Source organism: Haliaeetus albicilla, chromosome 12 (genome assembly GCF_947461875.1).
Source record: "Haliaeetus albicilla chromosome 12, bHalAlb1.1, whole genome shotgun sequence".
Classification (NCBI taxonomy): Eukaryota; Metazoa; Chordata; class Aves; order Accipitriformes; family Accipitridae; genus Haliaeetus; species Haliaeetus albicilla.
The window spans coordinates 19088930-19114985 of NC_091494.1; the positions used below are offsets into that span (position 1 = coordinate 19088930).

Genomic DNA, 26056 nt, shown 5'->3' on the forward strand with positions numbered 1-26056 from the left:
TCTTTAAAGAAACAGGGACCCGAAATCCATTGTCTTCTAAGTAGTTTCCTGAGTTGGTCCCAGGTTTTTTCAACTAGTAATTCTAATGTTGACCAGCAGTAGTGTTTTGGAATGCCTGAAATGGTAATGCTTTGATACAAATTTACAATATTAAGCAGCCCACTACTACTACTTATTTTGTGTAAAGGATATGTCAGAAAATTATAAAAAATTCATTTAAGAATTAATGTAAGAACTATTGGATGGGAATAGGGCTACAAGGAAAAAAAATATTTAAGGGACAAAACAGGTAAACAAATTGTTGAATTAAAAGAGAGGGAAGAAGATCCACACCAGTGGATCACTGATAGGTCATTAACATTTTAATTAACAGCAAAACATTTAGCTAAATGTAGATGAATTTCACAAAGCAAAACAGATAACACAGAAGCCAGAAGAAAAGCGAGGCACCTCTGAGAATTAGTTAGGCAGGAATTTGGACAAATAAAAGATAGTACAAGTGGAAATTCATGTTCAGCCAGAACACTGTGAACTCAGGCTGCATGTGCAGAGACCATGGGACATACATGACAATGTTGAATTCAGATTTGGGGTTCTCATTAAGATAGGAATACTGACAAAAGCAAAGCAAATCCAAATACAAGTCACAAAATGACTGCAGGAGTTAGAAAAGTAGTAATTAAAAAAAAGAAAACAACGAACAATTTATAGGGAAAAGGTTAGAAGTACCAGTTTGTTGAAGTAAAAGGGTAGCTATAAGGGGTCATAAGGAAAAGAAACACTGTAGGCTGAAGCTTTCAGAGCAACACAAAATTCAATGTGGGTATCAAAAAACATTGCCTAATTAAGTAAAAATTCCCCAAGTCACTACATGGACAGGCTTACACTTTCAAACATTATCTTTAATACCTATACCATAGACATCAGCCTTATTTCCATGGGGCTACAGTCTCAGGAAGAACACGTGCAGAAATGGAAGAAAATCCACTGCAGATTTATGAAGGTGCAAAATAAAAGAGAGACATGTATCTGAACATTTATTTAAAGTACAGGAAGGAAGTGGCAAGCTTGAGGTGATGATTAGGCAAAACCTGCCAATTTTGGCTGGAATAGTCACCAAGAGAGCAGCTGGGGGTCCTGCTGCTTGGGACATTTAAAACTCGCCACTGGACAACACAGATGCACAGATCCAGATTCTAAGGATCCAGATGACGTGGAGCAGGACGGGTGTCCTCATTTCCCCCCACAGTAAGTGAAAATACCAGTTTCTCTCCTTTTACAGTAATAGGGCCAAGTCAATAATCAAAGACAATAGACACACTTACTGTGCTGAAGATTAACTGCAGGCCTGTTATAAGGACTCATGACAACTACGTTCAAACATTTCTTCTAGGCAATGACTCATGATTTTTCATTACTTAAAACCAGCTGAACACCATTTGAAAGTAATCTCTTTTACATTTGATTTACATACCAAGCTTCATGGAAATGTGGCTTTGTACTTTAGAAGAGTTTCCCTTGAAAGGAAGGAATTAAATAATGAAATTCAAGTTACTCTATCAAGTAATCTGTACTTTACACTTTCCTTGTGTATGAAAGTTATGCTCCAAGTAAGATTCAAAAATTCAACAAGCTCTAATCCATGCATCCTTTATTCCATTACAATCACTGTGTTGCATTCTAGCAACAGGACACAAACTGCAATCAATCGCGATCAATTTATACAACAATCTGAGGCTTACAGTACATTTAAGGCCTTTAAATTTGGAAAAATTAGACCTATGCTAGTATTGTAACAATTTTTAAGTGTCTTGCATTTCTGATGCATAATCTGTGCGATTCCAGTGTCAAAGAATCAAATTACTTCTAAACTAAAAAGATCAGCTCAATGAAAATTTAGTTACATAAATTCATCAAAACATAAATGTGTAAATTTTTTTTTGTCCTGGAAACTTTATAAAACTTTAATAGCAAAATAATATAGGGATAAAAACATATTTTAACAAAATGTATTCAATCATATACAAACCAGAATTTTGCAGTTTATTGTAACTAGACTTAAATTAAAACTACCAATTAAGAATCTATGCACAATGTAAATTCAAATATGTACAGTACTTTTAAAAAGTCTACAGGAATGCTTTACAGGAGGAAATGTCTGTTATGGCTATTATTCAGACCATCTGAATATTAAAATGAGTTTTCTAGTAGTAAATTTACACATTTATTTTTAAAACAAAAGCAATTTTGTCCCTAGTTCCTTTAAGAATATTCCAGTTATGTTTATACAGGTAATGGAGAGGTTGTTACAGAGTTTAGCCCCATATAGTAGTTTGCTTATTTTCAGGAAAAAGTGTATTTAAATAATTTACTCAGGAAGATCAGTAAGTTAACAAAAGAACACTAGAAGGGAGGAGGGGGAAGTTCATCACAATAACTTTCCGGTTACAATACCACAGCTAGAAACTTTACAGAGAAAGTACTCCCTTAGATTGAACCCATGACTGATTGTTCAGAACAAGCTGTAGCTCATAACAGTTGTGTGTTCTCCACACTGAGAACACTGAAAAAGAAAGTCTTTGTAGGACAGAATTATAAATGATCTGAAGTGAGACAGAGAAAACTGATCTTCGATTAATACAGCACTAGGTAAAAAGTGTCCCCATAAGCAGCTAGTATTCCCACTTCCTTCAGGGCAACGAAGCTAAAAATTGTTGGAATTACAGTAGTTGACCATATTTGTGTGCATTAGTAGAATAATTTCCAGATATAAAAGACAAATTTCATCAGATGTTTGATTAGAACACCCTCAAGACAGGGTATTTCTTCATAGTATAAAGCTATTACAGCTATCCAGTTAAAGCATGTGCAAAACCAGGTAATTTCTTCCGTTCACAGTAACTGAGGTAAAATCAGGTAGGCTTCTTCAGGAGTTGGGAAGTTCATGAGATATGAACTGTTTTAGTCTCTCTAAGTACTGTGCATAAAGCTCTATGTCATTATGCCCAGCCCCTTCCACCCAGAGGGGCTCTACCGCTCGCGGACATCGCTCGTACATGGCCAGGCCGTGAGAGAAATCGATTACCTCGTCTTCGGTACCATGGATTACCAACACAGGAGAGGTTACTTTAGATATCTTGTCAATGCTGGGGGATAGAAAAGAAAAACATAGCTCAGTTTGGGGCTTTAACTTCCATACCATTAAAGAAAGCGAGCTTAACTATCAACACATGATCCAGTTACCGCTGCGTGTTTTTAAATGGCTGCGAAATGTTGGAATTGTGCCCAAGTGATACAGAACAAGGCTCACTCCCAAAACACACATGTAAACAGGAGCCCGCACTGCGATCACCGTCATCCCACCAGTTCTAACGACAAGAACCTCAAATGGGCAGCATGCAAATAACGTGTGGCACAAAAACCCCAAAACGTTGAGTATATCTATCCCCAAAACCACTGACAGGCAGAAAAGATTCCATGGGACATGTTGCCAGTGTGGACTCTTCACATTACACATTACCACCTTCCAATTTAACAGATTAGGAACTAAGTCACTACATTCCAGTCACAAGACTCAAAAAAAAAAAAGCCTCAGCTCATAAGGTTTGAGCCTGTCTTTAAACCCCCAAATTAAAGCAGATTCAGCTACAGAAAAACAATCTGTTCTTTGTACTGATAGTCTACATTCAAACGGCAAAAAAGAAAACTGTGGGAGAAGAGCATTACACAAGGATATTTAACTGCAAACCAGAAGAAACTCACACAGGATTTTACTTCACGCAACCAACTTCTTCACCAGCACTGACTGCAAAGTGGCCTTAAAGTAAGCTTTTCTCCTTTTGTTCCAGCTACACTTAGCAGACCAATAAAGCTAGCGACCACTTCTCACAGGAAAACGGGTTCAGAAGAAAGGGAAGAGTGACAAAGGCACCTTCACACCTAAGCGTTCAGGCCAGAAAACCCCAATTATGAAGCATACTGGTAGCACATGAACTTCAAACTGGTAAACAGCAGCCTTCTCTGATTGTCCTCATGCAGGCACCAGCTTTTATTTGCAGACAGCCATTTCGTGTTGGTAGTTACCAATAATTCCAAATCAGTACAGAGACACCAAGTGCTAATGAACTCTCAGCTTCCTACCAGCTCCACTTACATCAACAAATGGAGGAACTGGCTCAGGACATTATGCAGAGTATGGAATGAAGTGGGTGGAAAAAATAGGTATCAGTAATATTTGACTTCACAGAAGGACAAGTCTATTTCTTTATGCTATCTAATAAAAGGCGTTTGGATTTTCCTGCTCCTGAAGAACAAGAAAGCATGTAATTTTGGTAAGTCTGGAGATTCTAAAGTGATCAAGACTGCTTAAAATGATTAAAAAATACACATGCCAACATACACTGACTTAAAAACAGGTTTAAAGAAGCTTTATGAAAATATAAAGTTAATTAAAAATTAAGATGTAAACTGAAGCACTAAAGCTCACGCATATAAATCTCAGCATTTAGTATTCTAGAGAAACGTCATTGGTATTCCAGTAAACAGCTGAGTGTAAACACATTTCTGTCTCAATACTCCTCCAAGAAAACAGGCTTCATGTCATTTAAAGAGGAAAAGTGTGATTTAAAATTAAAATGCAGCCTATTTCACTTTTCCTGCCTAAAACCTGAGTTGTGTGCAACTACGCTGAATACAGAAAAATATCCCAAGAACATGAGAGACATCAGAATAATGCAGATTTTTTCCCCCATAATTTTCATCCCACAATTAATATCATAGCCAAATGTAAATACTTTATAATTAACGTGCTATATAAACTGAAGTCTTAAGCCCATGAAGGGTCTGTCCCCAAGCTCCATGATGTGACAGACATGTCAGCTACATACAGCTACAGAGATGTTTATATATCATTTTAGTGGCTGGATACCTATTTCTCATTTATTGTAGGAAACCAGGAAACCCCTTTCCCTTCAGTATTCAGATAATGAAACTACTTTTTCACATATATTCACAGACCATTAAGCTAGATAATATTTGTATTTTGCAGAAAATTGGACAGCGTCCCATTGCCAACTCAGCGACTCATAAGGCAGTATTTAAACTGCACGTTAGACTGACTTAGTATTCTTAGCCATACCGCTCTGCAGCTAGAAGAATCTACAGAGACCAAATTCTCATGGAGTCCCAACATAAAATGCACATAATAGCAATTCACTGTAGGTGCACACAGAACTATTTTGTTTCCCACCGTGAAGACAGACAGTTGAGCCGCACACATTCATAAAAGTGCACTGCTGTTTATTTTCACTGCTTACAGTACAAGTGAAGTCAGACTGACAGCAATGAACAGCTCAGTAGGGTAAGAACGAAACACTCAAGTGCTACAGTACATCTGTTGTCACTGTTCCCCCCTCACGCTTTTTCTTTTTGAAACTGTGATTTGATTTGGCTGGTATCAGCTAATCACTGTTACTTTTGTAATCAGGGCTATTTTTAAGGCTTTGTTTTCTTCTCCTCTCGCATACTGGATTTCAGGTTTGAGGATGATGAATGAGTTGGAGGATAAGTGTTTCAAATTCTGACTGCACCTTCAACAATTTAATTAATTAATAACCTATTTGGAAGAATTCTAAACATGGGGACTGGACAAAGATACCATGAGAGCCACTATTACTTGGTCATTATTACTTCTAGCTGGTTTGGCATACGGATTTATATCTATGGCCTCCCCCACCTTCTAATTTTAATCTGTTGTAACCAAAATAAAACAAACACAACAAATGCTATGAATATCCCCTACTACACTTATTGCAAACATGACCTTCTGAAGCAAACCTGAGCTTTGCACAAGATTTCAGTGAGTCTCTGCTTTGCCTTCTCCCTTCCACAGACTACTTAGCTTTTTATCTGTGCCGCCCCTCACCGTCCCCACCCCAGGTCTATATACACTGCTACAAAGACTGGCTTCCCCTCTCATATTCTCTGATAATTTAAACTAGGTCAAATGAGAAGTTTTAAAAGATTCCTAGAACATCTGCCGTTCCAAGGACCTCTACTATTCCCAAACACTTGGATACTCTAATTTCAGACTGTTGCAATTGCTGTTCAAATGAAACACTAGGTTATAAAGGCAACTGTTTTATCTTGAAACCAGTTGTACATAGCTTTCTGTATGTAAAATATTCTAGAGCTTCTTAAAGCAAGCTGAAAATCTTCCAAAAGAGGGACAGTAACTTACTTTATTTTGGTCACAGACATTAGGATCTTACATGACCTTCATCAGGGAGGAACAATCCAAGTCTTGGTACCTTTAGTGATTTTATATGGACAGCATTGCAAAGATGCAGGAGTGTTTTTATTTACAAGGACCAAAGGCAAAGAAACACTAAATGCACTCCCTCCAGATTATACATGAAATGCAGAACCACGCTGAAAAGTGAACCACACTAGTCTGACACTCTAGCCTGATCCTCTCGTATTTTCTCCCATCAAAATCAGCAATAATCTATACCTTTTTCTCTGCTGATCTAGTAAAACTAGCAATATTTTAACAAGCAGCTTGAAAACAGCACATCCATTTCATGGCATCATATTACCTTCTAAATCAAAGTTGACTGAGATGCTAAGAGTGTACAATTACTAATTTGTTAGTCATTAGCCTGAAGGACTTAATAGTGTATAATCAGTTGTTAAGCTACTACTCCAAACTTGACAGCATAAAAATTCTGATATTAACAACTCGTAACACAAAAACCAGGAGAAAAATTAGTTGTAATCACTAAGACTTTATTTGTTCGTTGAGCTGACTCACATCAGTTTGAGACTGACATCAGCTTCCTCCTTACATGATGCATCTCTGCTTGGATTTGGAAGGTGTGTGTATCTGAAGTTTAAAATGCAGGTGACAATTCAATAAAGTTCCCTGGCAAGTTACACAACTAGTCCCTTTCAAACACCTAAAGAGCATATTGAGTACAGAACAATCCTCTTTGCAGTGTTCATACGTACCTTGGAAAAGCATCAAAGCAATAGGTTTTCCTAGTGTCGGGAAAAGCTACCCGTAATCCAGACATCAAGGGAGAATGAAGGATTACTGCTGCACACTCGTACCGAGATGCCAGGTCTACTGTAGGGACAGTACCAATACTCTGACCATACAGAATAATGTTCTCAGGACTAACACCATACCTGTAGAGAAAAGAAACATCCCTTAAAAAAACCCCAAACACCAAACCAACAAAATCAAGACATATTGCATCACAAAAGCAAAAACCAAAACAAACAAAACAAACAAAAGGAGAGGGGGATAAAAACCAAAGCATCACTCCTACCCATTGTAGCTCCTTAAAATCTATTCCTAGGAGACATGAATTTACAAGTCTAAACTTTAAAACAGTCCAATAAAATAAATAATGAAAATATTACACAGGCTGAAGAGAGCTATCCTCAAAGAAGGAATGTCTGTTTGTTCATTGATCTTCATCATCTTCATGAACACCTCTCATCTTTCACTCCATAGCACAGCAAATTATAAATTAGACTTCCCCCCCTATCCAGAGTTACTCTCAGGAATTTCAATTAGATATTCTGGAGGTTAACAACTTTTCCACCATTAAACAAGATAGTTACTCCTCTGCCCACCTTTCTTTCCATGCAGCTGGAAAAAAAAGACCAAACTGCCTTGTTAGTGTAGCTAGAGACACCACAGAGGATAAGAATTTGAGAGGATAGTTCTGTTAATTTTTTCAATTTCTGATCAGTGTAAATTGTTCCTTTTTTCTTTTCCAGTTTAAATATGTCAAGCTTATTTTGTAATTACACAGATATATCATTCCATAAAATTCAGGGTTCATAGGGAGTCTTGGATGGCTCCCCAATATTCCCACCCAGTCTACAAAACTGTCCTAGCTTGTGTACTGTTTCACAGCTGCAAAGAAGTTGAGGATGATACTAATTCATTTTTTACTTTAAGTACACAAAATATAAAAGGAATTTGGAAGGGGCATAGGAAGAGGCAACAGTGGCTACGAAGATGTCAAGAGTACGATAGTATTTGGTCACTACAACTTGTTAGGAAACCTGCAAATCAAAGCTGTTACTCAGTTAATTATAAAATATTTACCCAGAAGATTTCTATGTATAACTCCACTTCCTATTGCAAGCTGTATAAAGCATAATTGAGTGCAGAACAGAACACATTTCTAGCAGAAAATTATTTGTGCAGAACATGTCTTTTTGCCAGTCTACACTGCCTACAGTCCTGCTGTCACTGCTATGACAATGAAAATAAAACCCTACACTTTAGTCTATACCCAATGTACACCTGGAAGGTTTCAACTTCCTTGCCAAGCCGATAGCAAGGTGTATGGCAGCCCTGGATAGTACTTGACTTTCAGGCAGCTAAATGATGGGGTATGTGCAAAAGAGAGAAAATTACAATGGAAGAATAATCAATAATTAAAATTACAATAGAAGAATAATCCAGTACTAACCATCCAACTACAGGGTGTCAAGATTGCCTAGTTTTACGATGAAGTAGAACTAGACTGGATGGTAGCCTCTGTGAAACTGGAATTTTCTTAATATTTCTATACTGCTGAGCATAAGGGCACTTTTGGCATTCACTGTAATATGAATAAGCAACTGTATAAAAATATCCCCTTGGAGTAAAATTTTATCCTCTTGGTAACCAAGCAGCAGCTCACGTTGGTGGTCTATCACCACGGCCATGGCCTGACGTTTTTAAAAGAGATGTTGTAAAGCTCTTCTAGGAGCATTTTTTACCCCTTACTGTTAGAAATAGTCCAGCACACAGTAAATAGAGCCTAGCTGATTTTGGTATGCATGTTAACAGGATCTTGGCACAAAGCCTTTTCCTCACAGACTTCATTCTGGCTGTTGGGTGGGGAGGGCTGGAGCCATGTACCTTTGAGGGCAGGACATGAATCCAATCTATTGATCTGCCAGCTGTTGCATCATATTAAACAGGCAGAAATGCACCAACATCAGGGAATACAAGGAAATGGGACAGAAAAAAAGATCCACTAAGTGGCACTTAAGTAGGGATGGAACGATACTAATGCTGGTAGGCTTTGCAATACCATCCTGAACTCCAGCATCATGATAAATGTAAAGTCCCCTTTCTGAGAGGTTTACAATCTAAGCAGAATACGGAAACAGACGTTTTAATGAGAATCACAGGAAAACAGGATAGCAGAGGGTAGCAAGAGAATTCTTTCAACACGTACAGTTGCCTTAGTATGGCATTTTTCTTCAACATTCATCTGCTTTGGACTCACACCTTTTGATGTTATTTTGTTTCTGAAAACAGCTCATATTGTAAGTGGAGCACCTTGTTGCTGTGGCAATAAACAATTTCAATTTCATAGTATGCCAATTAAAGTCAGATATAGTCTATAGCATCATTAAAAAACACAGATCTCTAAATTTAAAGTAGCCCTTCATCACTAAATAAGTGCTACAACTGTTCAGTATCTTAACTCTGCAGAAAGGCAACATGACAATTTTGAAGGAAAAAAAAACCCACCTTAAAGTATTAGGACACTGAGTTAATGCACTTGTAGCCTGTCATTAGGTCAAATGTCCTTTCTACTTTGTTTTCCTACTGACAGACAACTAAAGGAATCTCTTGGACCATCTTAGTTAGGGACAGTCCAACTTTCCAAGACAGAAGAGTTACTGTAACAGATTTATCTTTTTAAGCCCTTTACCACTAGGCCATCAATCAGAAGGTGAGACATCAAGCTTACCACAAACATCAGCAGAAACAGCTACATGTAAAATTTATTAACTGCGAGGCCAAAGGACATATGACAACTCATAAGCAAGGTCCATGAATAATTGACACATGCGAGGTTCTTGGAGCTGAAGGCCAGGGCTTGGCTCTGTGATACTCTGCCTCTTCACGAACTTCGCTGCCCAGCTGGTGACTCAGCAAGCACCGTTCAACTGAGGTACAAAATGACCTGGGGATTTTTTATCTTTAAAATACAGTATCCTTTAAGCAAAGGCTGGGTCCTTCCCCCACTCTCTGCAAACTCCCTTGTGGCATTAGATTCTGTGCAACAGGACTAGCGATACAGAAAGTGAAAGAGAAGAGAGGAAGAGCAGACATGGGTAAGGAGGCAATGAAAGGGACATAGAAAAAAAGGAAAGAATGTGACAGAAAAAGGCAAAAGACATTCTGAGAAAAGAGGAATCCTGTTACAATCTGCTTTCCTATTAAGGAAGAAAGTCCTTCCACCAGCTAAACAGCAGCTCCTATAAATATCTCCCTTGAAACACACGAGCTTTGGTCTCTGTGGAAACAGAGCTCCGTTTGACGGAGCCGGAGACCCAAGTTAAATTTATGGGTATGCTCCTGCACTACTTCTGTGGAGCCCATCGGAACGTTCAAAACAAGCAGGGCAACATTGCAATGTGGAAACCAGCCTTCAGCAAAGACAAAGTAGGAAGCAATTCAAAACAGTTACTGTGGGCATATGTAAAACATTGATTTGACAAAGAGGAAAAAAAAATAAAGGAAAAAAGGGCAGGCAAGCTTTGTTCCCCAAGGGAAGTCAGTTACTGAGAAGTGCAAAGCTACTGTGGTTTAAAATGAAGCAAGCATTTCTGCTCCCCCTTACCCACAAACGCTTATCAGGTGGCAAAGTTCTCCTGCCTAGTCTACTCTCAATAACCCATGAGCAGATTATGTGGATTATGGATTACATTTCTTATGTGTGCAGAAAAAACCCCACCTATCTTCACAAGCAGTAGAGCTATCTGCACCTACAACTTCCCAATTCAGGCCAGGCCTACCTAAGGCACCAACACACTCCATAGTTAATAGTAACACAGTATTTTTATTTACTTATTTATTTATTTTTGCCTGTGTTATTGCCTCAATTTATACAAATTAGGTTTACCAGCAATTCTGGTCTCCTTATGCTAGCATGAACTACGTGCACAGAAGTTGGCTATCAAGAATCTAGACCCAAGACTCTTCTACTTACTCCTGCACAGAGTAGTAGGAGACCTCAGTCACACCAACAGGTCAGTGGGACAGAGAAGATTGGGCATATTGCTGAAAGTGAGTACAGCAAAGGATGGGACACAATTACCTCTAGTTCAGTCTGCTTAGCTGTATAGTTGTGGCTCGGGCCACATCCCTCCTCAGTTTCCTCATACAACACAGATGATGGTATCAATTGCCTTTGTAAAGTACTTAATGCTTTCTGGCTAACAGCACTATGTACAAACTATGTATTATCATAAAGCATCTTTAATTATGAGAATAAGATGCTGATCCCCCCCTGCCCAGGGCTTCAGCTTTGAGTGATACAGATGGAAAATTTACCATTGCTATTTTTACTCTCTCCTTACTCAGTTGGAAGCACTAGTGGAATGCTGCTGCAGGGACTACAGACATGTCATACAGCTAAAGCTCTGCAATGTTCACAGCCAAAGTTACAGCACCTGTGCCAATCCTCAAAGGTGGTAAATACATATTCATTAATGAGGCCAGTTCTTTTTTCAGGCTTACTGAATCAGTGAAGTTAACCACACCTTATATTTTCAGTTTTGAAGTTTTATGGTATTTGCTGTCCCAATATCCCTTACCTAAACTGGAAAGCATATAGAACAGCATGGATATAACAACAGCAACAAATTATTTTTCAAAAACAGTCACAAACAGATAGTTCAAAAGCTATCTAAGCAGAGCATTTTGACTACACAAGCCCCATTTCATAATGCTGTCGTGACCTACTGTTTAACTGCTACTAAACTAAGGCAGCTACTGGTGGTCAAGTTCTTCCTTACAACACAGTATAGAAAGATAAAAGCTCAGGAAAACAAGGTAACTAGCTCGTGCATTCTTGCAAGGAGACAGAGTTTGAAACTGTGCACTCCCCTCTCAAGGGAACACCAGTGAAATAATTCATTTTCAAGACACAAAGAAAATACAGCATACATCAGGAATGACACGAATCATGCCACATTTGGAGGAAATAAGTGACTTCAAGTATTTTTACTAGAACATACATGTGCTCAGTTATAATAAGATCTTCATAGGCTATTCTTCAAGTCTGTTTCTTCCTGTTTATACAAACCCACTTGTCACAGCATACTACTCGTTCCCTTTTCAAAATGCATTATCTCTAAACTTTATAATCCAGGAAATTTAGATTCCTTATTAAGAAATGCAGATAGGTTTTTCTATAGCATCATTATATACTTCCATAAGATATGCATCTACATTTTCAGAAAGAAGTGGCTATTTAATCCAGTATGAATCAAAAAAATCTAATTTTGAGGGTAGAAAGGAAAAAACAAAAATCCTCAATTATGTAAAAATCCCACATGCAGAGTGCATACCTTGAACAAGAGTTTATGTTGTAGGACCTTCACGTTAAAAAAAACTCAACAAGATAAGTTCAGTCAATAAATATTACTGCAAATAATTTACAGTATCAGAACAAAACACTGAATTTCACATTGTGCTTCAGCAAGTACCACTCCAGCATGTCGGCCAAAATACCACAGAAATTACAGCAGATTTTCAGCCTAAATGCCAACACTAAATTGAGAGCAAAGCATTAGATTAAGGACTTTTGGTGTTAACCATAACAACAACTGTCAAATGAGAAAAATCAGAATTATTTCAAGATTCACAGGAAACACTGGCACACAGTAAGAGTCCCTGTGCCAGTTCTTCATTCCAGTTTCCTTGAATTCACACAAACATAGGTCTAAAATTCTTCACTGTTTTACTGAGCACAATAGACACTGATTTTTTAAATTATGCGATGTCTTCTTCCTCCTCTACCTCCTTCCTGTCCAAATCTACAAGTACTATGTGATTCAAGTTCAGGTACAGCAGACTCTCTTTGACTTCACATTTTCATTGTAGTAAGAGCCAAAAATGGTTTGCATAGTATTCTGGCTTATGAAGCTACAAAAAAAAAAAAAAAAAAAAAGACAAATTTTTTTGGCATATATCCCAGCACACTATCACAGGAGCAGACAAGTAATTCCACAAATGTGTTCACACTCAAAATACGTTCAATGGCTGCCAGAGAAATTTAACCAAGGAATCTGCCACAGTTTTATATCACTATTATTTTACTGCCACACCAGATAGTCATTTGATTATGCTATAGAGAAACTCCATTGCTAATTAATATAGGCTAACTAATACTGGAGTTACAGAATGAACCCATGACTCTTGAAAACACCCTCTTAAAGGCTATTTTGGAAGTTCATTATTTGCAAATATTACACTACTACAGGCTTGCTGGACTACGTGACTGTAGCGCTAATCCAGTGATGTACCAGCTCTTCTTTTCATATAAATAAATGGATCAAGTGGAAGCAACTTCTAGGCACTTCTTAGGACGATCATTTGCGCTGCAGTAACTTAATTATACCGAAGCATGGATCACTACAACTGCTTCTTGATTTTTGTCTTGTGATAATCAGTGATCTGTTATGAAATACTGAGAACTGTGCTCAAAGTTCAACCAAGTCCTAACAAGGATATTAAATATCACTGGTGAGCTCAAGCAACCATGACAGAAGCAGGTGATCTACACGCTGTTGAGCAGTGAAGCCACTGCAAGTTTGCCCTGAACAACCAGGGTAGGTAAAGGAAGGCTATTTCATGGCACTGTCTGGTACAAACTGTAACAAAATTACATTTTAAACTAACTGAATTATGCTAATCTACACCGAGTAGCTTCGGGGTGAGGGTTGGGACTTTTTTTTTTTTAAATAAATTTCAAATAATACTAGTTCCTCTAAAAAAATCGCTCCTTTTTCAAATACAACCTTAAATTACCTTGTGTTCATCTGCCTTGAACATAGGCTCCTGAAGATGTCATGTTTCGAAGTGGGAAACACCTTCCCTAACTAAAGTAAATCCGCTCAGCACTCAGAGCAAAACCAAGCACTCTTGAACAGTAGATCCATTCCCATCCTTTTTTCCCCCCAGCTCCACCATTACAAGTGAGTTCCTTCTTCCCCTTCAACACCCATTTTGTTGGGGGATTTCATGCCACACCTTGACAGCACTTCAACGTGCTTGTCTTGCACCACATGTTTTTAAGCCATCTTATCACCACCTTACTGCCAGTCCAGCCATGCCACAGCTAAGCAACCCAGCAGGTAGCAGGTCCAGTCTGCGGTCCGTCTTCTGTTACTCATAAATCAGGCTCTATCCTCACAACCCTTTATAGTTAATGATCTCACAGCAGAGATTGTTTGACAACTGCAATCAGACTGCATCTACCCATTCTAATTTTTCAAGCATTTTTCAGAAATAAGAGTCAAAAGAAAAGTGAAACATATAAGCATTAAAAAAAAAAGAGAGTATGCATCATCAGCCAGGAAAGAAGACTCCTGCAAACTTGTGTTCTGGAAGAAATCTCTTCCAAGCTAGCTGAACAGTAGCAAAATGTTGTGATACGAAAGACAGAACGGGGAGAAAATAGGCAATCTGTGCTTGCAGTTCTATTTTTTATTTTTTTTAAGGAGCTACAAAGTAAAACCTCTTTTGTCTTCTCTTGTACTGAGAACTGTATAACGTGACTCTTCACCACCACAATAACCCAGAATACAAAATTTTGGTGTTTGGTTTATGTTAGGTTGCTCATTTGTCTACCACATGAACTAGCAGTTTTATGTATAAACAACAAACAGATTTGGAACAGTTGCTTCTGATTGACTGAGGGTTTGCTTCTTTTTTTTCCCTAGATAGCAGGGAATGAGGAAACAGTTTTCAGTAAATGTGCATTGAAATTTAAGCAGGAACTTGTGCCATGGGCACACTGATATAAGAGAAGAGAATAACTTTGCCTCTACAATCATTAATTCTTTCATATCAAATGACAGTTAGCAAGAAGGCCACTGACAAGCAAAACCAGACTCTCGTAGGGCATCCAACAAAAATGTGCAATGATGCGGCTGAGCCTTCCATTTGAAGTCCTACCTTTATCATTCCACTACTTTATAACAAAAGGTAAATAACACTCCAATACTCAATGTGCACTCATGCAACAACAGGAAGGGAGCACTTTCCTAAGTGAATTCCTAAATAAACCCCTCAATGTTAGGAGTTCAGTTCCCTAATTACAGGAGCAAATGCAACCCAAAACCACTGTATATTGAAATACAAGAAGCTAGCAACAGTGGAAATAGGAGTTAAACACATGGATATACTAAATTGTAACTCCCACTCCCTCAACTTTCTTTACTTTAGCAACCTTAGAAATCAACTAGAGTTCTGAAGCTAGCACTGCATTCACAAGTCTATGGTTTTGAAGATACATGCACGCTCTCTACTCTTCATAGCTTCCCGCTTCTCCTAAAGTGCTTTCTTAGAGCAATCTTGATTTACACCATTTAGTCCGAAGACACAACGGATAGATGGCATACTAAAATGAATCTCTCACTCCAGTTATTTTAAAAATAGAGTGCTGGACTTAACTTTAACAAAGTATTTTGCATTTAATTAAGATGCTCTGTAGCAAATAAATGTGGAATACAGAAGTCTTAAGCTTTATTTATCAAAGACAGGAAACCTTTACTAGCCACTAAGAACTATCTTCATGACCACAGCATCAATAATTCACAAAAACTCAGTCAGCTACGTTCTATTATATACTCTTTACTGTAACCGGTATATAAAATCTATATATCCATTCTCTGAGGAACATTTAAATAACCTGAGACAGCAGAGAAAACTCTGTTACTTTCACAGAGCAGCTCAGTCTATAGTATCTTCTGGAGTAAAGAATTCATTATCTTCACCCCCAGCTTCTATCTCATCTCTATCCTGCTGTGGTACTTTTATTTCAGTTGCACACATCATACTCTATGTTTTATAATACAGCAGAGCTAAGACAGATGAGCATGCTCCTCACAACATTTAACGCTGTAACACTGAAACTTTGACAATCCTTTTACTGTTGCAAAAAGCCTGCACTTTCACTTTGGATATCCTACACTCAAAAGCTGAAAAAAATGAGGCAAACTACTCCCTGAAATTGTACTCCTATAAGGGTTGTTACGAAGAACAAGAAAGATTTGATGATATCCATGTACCTAAACACAGTACCTTTTAATATAAAGACTTCAGTTGAAAAAAGTATGTGTCAACTAACACAGAAACTGATTCCCTAGGAAACATTAAAAAAAACCCGAGTGCAAATATTAACACTGGTTATGCATTCCTACAAGTTTTGTGCTTTCATAGCTGTTTCTTAGATTTCAGTTACTTCCAAACTGAAGAGTCTTGCCTTATTCCCGAGGCTGAAAATTCACAGTGAGCCAATGCATTCTGGCTCACCTCCCAAGCCTATCACATAACCCTCCTCACCACCCTTGGCTCAGCACTGGGAGGCTGAGGGTTTACAAGCCTGGAGGAAGCAATCTTGCTGCTCTCCAACAGCTCTCAAAGCATTTTTTTTTTTCAGGAGCACTGTATTATTCTTTTAGTACTCCCATCTGTTTATTGGAGCACCTCTGACACCTCAATCTTGAGCACTGCTCTTACCCTGACTTCTCTTCACATCAAACACTAACTTTCTGAAATATTTCCCTTACCTCTGCATACCTATAGCACCACACCATAGTTTAAGGCCAGCCTGCCGCAGCACTAATTGCCATGAGCTGCACCTATGCATGACTTAAGCCTCTAAATTGGGATTACTTACCTGAGAAGGAGCGCAGCGGCTTTTGACCTGAGCTGCTACCTGCTCTACCTACCTCTGAGGTTTCTACCCTTTTGTCAGGTACAGCTCAGCTGCTTGAAGCAAGGAATAATTGCTGAAGCGCACAAACCAGTCAAGATAAAAAGAAATGGCACCAGTTAAGTTTTCTTTGAATATATCAGGGCGTAGTTTCTGAAAACAGTTATCACTGTATATGCAGATCATGAAACAAGACTAACCCTAAACTGTAATCAAACTGCAAAGCTCACCTAAAGTTTCACACTTCTAGGTTTGCACAGCTGATTAGCTATACACACTATAACTTAATAAAAAAAGGTATTCCCAACCTAAGGATCTTACAACAAAAGTATATACAAATTCTGCTGAAGGCAACTGTCTAGACTGTCTAAAAGAATTAAATGGTTTGCTAAGCTGGAATTAATCCTTTGGAGACTAATATTAGAAAGGCTAGATGACAAAAAAACTCAAAGCAGACCACTCAGAAATGTTGATACCTACAGGGCTTGGCTGGAACTATTCAGGCAAGTAGTCCCACCACTGATTTAAGTCAACTAACTACTTTTTCCTTTTTTTTTTTTTTTTTTTGGGGGGGGTGGTATGTTTGGTTTTGTTGGGTTTTTTTCCATTCTTGCCTTCCTTTTGCATTCTCTTCCACCTATTTATTGTAATTTTATTTACGTTTCAGTCTTTAAGCAAAAGCTATTTCATCTACAGGTCTTACAAAGAACCTCACGTTTTCAAAGATTAACAGCATTAAATGACTAGTTTTGCTATGATTTTTTGATATAGCTTACAAGCCATTAAACACGAAATATGTGGCATTGATATAGCATTTTCCTTACGTCACTTATAGACAGTCATAACTATATCCAGAAAACAAGCTGATAAAAAAAGATTCAAGTATTATCCCCATAATGCTAATGGAGAAGAACAAGAAAAAGTTGAACTGTCTCAACAAACAGTAGGTGCTTGTATCCAAAATCCTGTTAACAGCAGACAAAGTTAAAGCCATTTTCACACTGTTCTTCAAAGATCCCTGGAAATCTGAATGCAGTCTCTCGCACAGAGCACCAGAGCCAGAGTCCAAGAGGATTACATGGGAGCTGGAATGGATAAGGCCTTGCAAGTATGCAAGCACACAAACTGGATGCATCATTTCTTCCCATCCAGCAGCATTGGTATAGCTCTGGCAGTGATTTGAGAGTCTCTGACAGAAAGGGGATGAGAGGGCAGAAAGGCAGGATGGAGGACAAGAACGGCAGAGAGGTCCTGATACAAAGTGATTAGTACCAATGAACTGGTCTAATATTCCTAAAAAGAACTGACTGCAGATGAATGCATCTGTCTCCCATATATGAATATTTTATCAGCCAGCATTATATGAAGATGACTCAGCTGGCAGTAGGATTTCTCTTTCCCTTATATACTTATATTAATATGCTCAAGCACTGCAGAACAACAAACAGTTATTAAATAAGACTGGGCTTCTCTCAAAGATATGCAATATCTCAAACACTGAAGGGCTCTATGCAGAAGCCAAGTTAAGAACTGTCATGACCTGTGTTATCCAGGAGACCACACATCCTGCTTGGATAGTCCTCTTTAATCCTCTGGAAATACTTCATGTTTCTTTCAGTTACTCTAACCATTTCCACAGATTTAAAGACAAGCAGTATTTTCTTTTGATTTAAAAATCAAAACAATAGGCGCTTCCACTGCACTGACACATCTTGTGAATCATAAATAGGAAGAAATCCTACTTCGGTAAGTGACTGTAACCTCTATTTTTCCCCCACCTCAAATAAGTGGGGAAAACGCATACAAATCTTCTAATTGCTCCAAACACTGAGCTTTATTAGTGTGAATCTGTATGCGCTTAAGCATCTGCTTTCAAAGAAGTGCCAAATTCACAGCCTCACAGAGAACCACTACTCTCCTGATGAGTGTCTCCTGCCTTCTCTCAGTTATCCATTTTCAGCTAGGTTTGTTAATATTCTAACAAATATCAAGAGTGATAACTGCCAAATGGAAGAAGACAGTCATTTCATGAAAGCAATCTATTACTAGAAAAGATTCTTCCAACATCTTTTCAGAAACAAGAAAATCCGTGTTCTTTCTTTGTGCCATTTTTATATTGGCACTCTGACTTTTAAATCAGACTCATCAATTCCTTTCTTCCTAAGCATCCTCAAGTTCTTCCATTCCTGTCACTCAAAGATGGGCTGATTTGACTCTACCAGAATTAAAGATCTGTTGCTTCACAAAATCTATACTTTATCAAGCCAATATTTAAACCTGCACTGTTTTACACTTCGTTTTCCTCTGGCACTTGTTCCTTTAATGAACTTTTAGCACAATGAATGTCCAGGCCCCAGTAACAGTCAATATAAAGCTGATTAAAAAAATATATAGCAATCACCAGGATTAACAGCACCAGATGTTCTAAAACAGCAGACCAGAGATAACTAGTTCAGAGCTTAAAAATCAAATTTCCTAGCCAAAGCCTTTACCATCACAAAACCAGGGGCTAAATCCCTCCTCCCAGTAAATACTACTTAGAACTGTGAACAACAAAACTTAGCACAGAGTCAAAGTTTCTCCTGCGCGCTTCTGTTCAGTTGAAGTGCTCAGGAAACCTGCCTTGTGTTCTCCAGGAACTTCAAAAGATAGCACAAAAAAAGTAATTTATTAGAGAAACAGATATCTGCATTTAATTATATGCAGAAATATTAACTACCAGTAAGTTTTACCTATTTTAAAGTAACAAATGCTAATCTAAGAAATGGGAACAGTACTTCTGTACATTTAAAAAAATTACTAACTTTTTCATAACTTTCCTAAACTCACATCAGAAAATTCAGTCCTGAAACCTGGTCATATATACTTTCTCAGCTTATCCAGCTATCTTATCTGGGATCATTTGAGCTTCTATGGAGTAAAAGACATTTTGCTCAGACTGTGCAAATCAAGAGGTTTTAACAATGGTCAAACAGCATGCTTGCATACTTTGTTTTCTGCCAACATACCTAGTTAAAGGGGTCAATTGCTTTTGTAGTCTTTTTGGTGAAAGATTTCTTGCTAGTCAATTTTTTCATCTCAAAAAAAAGATGCTTACCAATTAACAGCTAGCTACTCTGCAAGAAGCATGAGTACCTAGCAGTGGATCAAGGACAACTGTTAATGCAATCACTTAAGTGCATTATTTCAGCTGATGCTAAAGGTAGAATCTGACCCGCAGCCACATCTTAGAAAATTAAAAAAACAATAAAAAAAGAGAAGCAGCTTCCTGATGTTATTCAATGCCCAATTTGCCTCCATCTGTGATGCAGTCCTTGTAAAGCAAGCAGGCACCCTACTTGATTGCAGTATTACCAGAGAACAACTGGTTATGCAGGAAAAAACGTTAGCAATTCCAGTACATGCCACACCGGCACTTAACTGCCTACCAATAAACCAGCATAGCATAAAGAAGTCTTGTACTGTTGGAGTTTCTATTTTTGAAATAACAGATAACAGTGCAGTGCTTTGAAAAGTAGGTGTATTAATGTCTACATTATGGCCAAATGCCAATTTGCATAGTAACATTTTGGCTAGGCAGGTTTTCTGCAGTTCACCATTTCACAACACGTGCGCTTTTACTTATAAGCTACTGCTGTTTTCTCCCCCAACACACGTTCTTCATATTTAGCTCTGCTTATAGTTACATTTTATAAATGAGTAATATTTCCCTTTCTCCTAGTACCACAAAGCTTCCAAGACAGAAGCAAAATAGAAATACTTAATGAGAATTTAAAAAAATATTTAAAGAGTAAGTCTGATCAGTTCTACAGTGAGGAGCACGAAGGAACATCACTCACATTAGACTACTGCCCAGGAGCACTAGGAACAGCAGAAGGAAGAAAAAGAGTAACAAATGACAAACAATGCCTGCTAAATCAAGTTCCTCTGCTCCCCCTCAAAATCCCAGTGATAAAATCAGCTAAGTTTAAGCTAACATTGCTTCCTTTATTCCAGGTTAACACTCACTTCATAATAAAAAAAGAAAAATAGAAAATTCCTGTGAATGCCCAACCAAAGAGACTAATAATCTTTGGTTCAGCTTCTCCTGCTGCTGAAATGCAACAAGTTTAGAACTACATCCAGGTAAGAAACATCCAAGATCCTTAGGTTTAATGTTTCTCCTTATGAACATTATTAAAGTGGATTTTTGGATGGAAAGGGTAATTTTCTGAAATAACTGGAAGGTGCCAGATCTTATTTATATCAACGGTGCCTGTTCAATGCTCTGCGCAAAATGGGCTACAGATCTTAGATGAGCTTTGACAGAATGGCATCCAATTTGGAAGGGTGGTATATTTGGCACCAGCCTGCTTGGTCTCAGGATATAAAAGAACTCAATAAACCAAGGAGACTTTACGACCATCTCACCCTCTACAAAACTGTATGAACATTAAGGATTTATGACAATCTTCTCTTTCACATCAAGAATTCAGATCCAAGTTATATTCAAGTACATTCTATCATCTTCATTCTTCATTAATGCAAATACGAATTAGAATAATTAAAGACAACTACATTTCTGCCTGCATTCCTTCACAGATAGTAGCTTCTGCATTATCAGATTGATTTCAGTATAAATTTCAAAAACAGGATAAAGAACTAATTGTACTGGTTTTATGCACAGGGGGCTTTAAAGGTGAACATCACATTACATGAATGATTAGCAAGAGCTCAGGGGGAGAGAGCAGACGGTTTCTGTATCAGAGAAACAGAAGTTTGGAAGCTGGCAGAGATTCAGCAAAAGTCAAAACCTTTTAGGCATGCTGGTCAGGCTTATGGTGAAAACACCACTTAATACCTTAAACTACTATACTGACTCCTGAAAAGGTGCTTCTTGCATCAGGAAGAGATGCCTGCAACGTATGCTAACTCACAGTGTAATTATTAACCAGCCTGAGGCAAAGGTTACATGTTCATAAACTAGTATGCATAAAAATAGCAAAACTGTAGCTGAAACACTACCCCACCTCTTCCTACAACTCTGGTACTTTTACAGTTGGTTAAACTTGATAAGATGTCATATCCAGACTGAAACACTAACTTTTTCTGTAGTATTATTAAGACACATTAAAAAAACATGCTTTACTAGAAAAATAGACAAGCTTTTTACAGCAGGGAGCAACAAAAAATATTATGAAGAAAATGTGTAATACAACTTAATATGTGAGTTGAGGTACATTCCAGTCTTAGGGGAAAGAAAAGACTGGCTCAGGGTAAGAATTGTCCAAGGAACACCTCCAAAATAAATATTATACCAAACTACCTACTTCATTTAAAAAAAAACAAAACAACACACCAAAACATACACACACTTTTGTGAGAAATGAAGCTATAAAGAACAAATAGCATGCTGGAGAAGACTTTTGTAAATTTGCCCTGGAGAACATGCTTCAAAAACAAGACCATTTTCTTGAAAGATGCTACTTTGCCCGGGCTGTCATACAGCCAACATCCTACTTAAATAAATTCATCAGATGTTAGGGAAGACTATACAGAGATGGGAGTAAGATTAAAATCTGTACAAACAAACCAGTTTAGGAGGCTTAAGGAGGCAAGTTAACTACTCAAAATTTCCTTTAAAGTGTAGATGGTTCCATACAGCATTTTGGTTGCAAAATGCTTAACAGAAGTCTACCCTTGTATTACTGTTGGCTTCTCTTATTTTGCATATTATTAAGGCTTGCAATTTATTATATAGTGTAATAGTTAAGACAAAGTGCTTGTTTAATTTATAATAAATAGCCATTAAGATTAATGGAATAATGACAAAATAACCTGAACTTTAACTCAGTTTATCTGTACACTGGAAAAAATATATAGCTGGCTTTGCTTCTTTGCTGGTATTGAACACCATTTTTCAAGTTCTATGAGAACATCCAAAGCAAAGCCAACTAAAAGTCAGCAGAGAGGAGGAATATCCAAAAAGATCCTACAATCCAAGTAAAACACTTTCTACACAACCTTATTAAAAGGGAAGCATTTCAAGCCATACTATTTAAAGGGTGCTTTCCTGAGAAACATGTTGAAGTTGCTCTCAGAATTTTCAGACTTGTTGGATCCCATCATCCATAGTTGTTTGTTTGCTGCACACAAAAAGAAACAGCCATGCCATGTCACAAAGTTAAATTTAAGATCCTAGTATGTTAGACCAGTTAAGAAATTTGGCATCATCCTGTAAAAAAAATAAAAAAAATAATAATCTTTGCGCTACTAGCTGACACTGCATGCCTTGAGAAGGGTTATTTGCCAGACACTGATGTATGCAGCTTGTTTCAGCAGCATGCCTTGGCTGATAAACAAGGCTCACAAGAGTCAAAGTTCTTAAAGTAATATTTCTATATGTAAGCAGGATTTTTTGATCAGGCACGGTAACACAGATCTTCCTCAAAGCATACCCAAAACTGTCTAAACCAACAATTAATTTCAAATTAACAGTTAAAAAAAGCATTTTCATCTTGAAAGGTGTACCTAGAAAGAATTTCAAGAGACTGTACCAATAAATAATATTACTGTCAGGAAAGCATACATGAAGTTTTTCTAACAAATTTGTAATACAAAAAACCCAGAGGCAATACTTTGAGATCACCTCTAATTTAAATTTTTCCCTCTGGACTTTGAGGCAAGTGTACTAACTTAAAACCTCATCTTCCACATCAACATCATTCTTCATTTGTGAACCCACATGGAATTCCCCTTTTTGAAAGTTGAGATGTTGCAGATTTATGTCAGGATCGTAGGGATTTTCCCAAAGACATGTATGCACTCATCAGGAGACAGGAAACCAAGGGTGTGAAGGTGGGTGGGCATTGAGCCAGACCCTACTGTTTAGCACAATTTTGTGCCTTTGTATAATTTGGTTTCATGGTCAGCAAATCCAACCACAATGTTCAACACCAATAGGAGATGCATTGTTCTGTAAAGCTAACACAACGGTTAAAAAATATAAAGATATGGATACAGATAATGACAGTATAGCACTGACATTATACAGCTGGCCTGCGTTTGCACCTTTCTGTGATTGTTTGTAGGCAGCGTAGCTTGATGTGCAAACATGCCACAATAATCCATTTTTCTCAAATTAGATTTTGGAATAAAGAATGCAAAGATGTTCTCCAGTCCTTAAGCTGACACTATGCACCATTCATTCCATTCTACATTCTTAGCCTTCTATTAAAAGCACCTTTATTCCTGTGTGTTCATACAGAGTTGCCTGGGTTTACAATCACACACATTGCTCACAAAACCTGACACATTAAAAAACCCATCCCAATAAAACGGTTTCAGAGCAGGAATGAAATTCAGTTTCATCATCAGATGTCAGGCTGAGCGTGCAAGACCAGTGTAAGTCATTCATCTAAAAACTGGAAAGCAGGACAGTCAAGATGAAATAGTAGCGAATGGGTCACTGAAACTGCTTATTCAATGCACAAGTACTAATCTCTAGCAGTCTCAACTATCCACCAACTCTTACAGATACAAGAGGTTTGCCCACCTATTGTATTTTAGCCCATACAAACCCAAGTTTTTTAGAGTTAGACAAAACCCAATCCTTAATTATTTAATTTCAGATCAACATAAACAGTCAATGTATACTCAAATTAACATGAAGTGACGCTTAAGAGCCACCAGCATTCAAAAATTGTAAAGACGTGCCTTTCCTAGATTCAAGAAAACATGAGGAAGCCCTCATCTTGCACACAGGTAAGTGCCTTCAATTTCTTTCAAGTGCAGTGGCAACTGAAACTCTCTCCTAATCAACAGAGAAAGATTTCTGCCCTTTTTAGGGGCTAATTGGCAAAAGCAAGACTGTATGTGCATAAGCATGTTATGTACAACACATTCGCAGCTTATTTTATGATTCATTTCAACTGCTTTCAATGCAGCCTTATAACTGATTTATATTTGTAAGGGAGGGCAGAAGGGAGTGTTAGTTTATTTTAGTATAATAATATATTATTATTATTAAATTTATTACTGGCTTTAGAAAAAAAAACCCAAACCAGCTATGTTATTTGTTCATTTAATTTATTAGTGCTGCATAATTTTGAGACTGTTGGCTTTAAAGCCAACAGAGAATGCAACTGAGGAACTAATTTCTCTATATTTTGCTTAAAAGTGTTTTTGGGGCAGGGTTTAAAAGTTTATATGATCACATCACCCTCTCCACCAGGCAAATGTCATATTTAAATGAAATATGCAATTCAGACATATGCTACAGAAGTTAGGCTCCAAACAGCTAATTGCTTGGCACTGCCTTTGTACTAGTCTATCTCCACGTCAGGAAGCATCACAGGACCAAAAAAACCAGCAAACCTAAAAGAACCTGTCTTCTTCATTCGATATGGAATTACAAATATTCATTTGATCAAGAAGTGTCAGTTATCCCCGCAAAACCAGTTGCTGGCAGATAACACACATTCATAGCTTGAAATGTTCTCCACCTACACCCACAGGTATCTAGAGTCCTGGACAGCATTGTTAATTGTTTTTCTTTTTTTCCCCTCTTTGTTCTTTTTACTTATGTTCACAAGTACTGAGCTAGTGTAAACTCCAAAATAGCAGAGTAACAAAGGATAAAGGTTGAATTTTGGAGGGATTTTTTGTTTCTGAGGTTGCGATAGACTGGAGATCGACCCTGGCTTCAGAGCAAACCCACTGAGGTTTACACGATTCAGCTCATACTCCACTGTTAAGAACAAACGGAACAAATCTAAGCGCTACCAGCAAGATGCACAGGTCAAACAGCCACTGTGTACCAACCTTCAGCTCAGTCTCAAAAGGTGACACACTTCTCTATCCAGAGTGAGAAAGGGAAAAAGCTTGCCTTTCTCTCTCTCGTACACTTCACGCAATTTAGTGCTAAGAAGCGGACAGAAACCTTTAGTTACTTCAGGATGTAGGATTTAACAACATGTTCCTCTAGAAACCTTTACGCTTAACACCCTGACAACGTTGAGAACCAGGTCCTACAACCTTTGTACAGCAGGGTAAACCAACATCTCCAGTTCAGGCAGCTGAACTTCAGGGCTACCTACGCTCAGGATAACAAGTATTGTTAGCCAAAGGCTCTTTGGCAGCTTATTTTTCTTCCCAAATAACACTAGTAGCAAAACACTCTTAACATTGAAAAATATCTCTTTTTTTTTTTTTTTGTTAAAGCAAGCTTTGATCTTGCAGTCCTGACAGAAATAGGGAAATATTCAACAAAACTACTTTTACTTCAGTGACTAAACTATGTAATATGACACCAAAGCTCAGTAAAC

General features: G+C 37.8%; 1 protein-coding gene across 1 annotated transcript in view; it reads right to left on the minus strand.

Moving 5' to 3' along the window:
- Nucleotides 1-1634: 1634 nt before the first annotated feature.
- The window catches only part of ABHD17C (abhydrolase domain containing 17C, depalmitoylase), a 30353-nt gene continuing 5931 nt past the window's right edge, over nt 1635-26056 (minus strand). The window contains exons 2-3 of the mRNA XM_009919850.2: nt 7009-7188; nt 1635-3146 (exon numbers count right to left, since the gene is read on the minus strand). Of these exons, the coding sequence (XP_009918152.2) occupies nt 2927-3146; nt 7009-7188 (400 nt within the window). The 3' untranslated portion in view covers nt 1635-2926. The remainder of the gene's footprint in view (nt 3147-7008; nt 7189-26056) is intronic.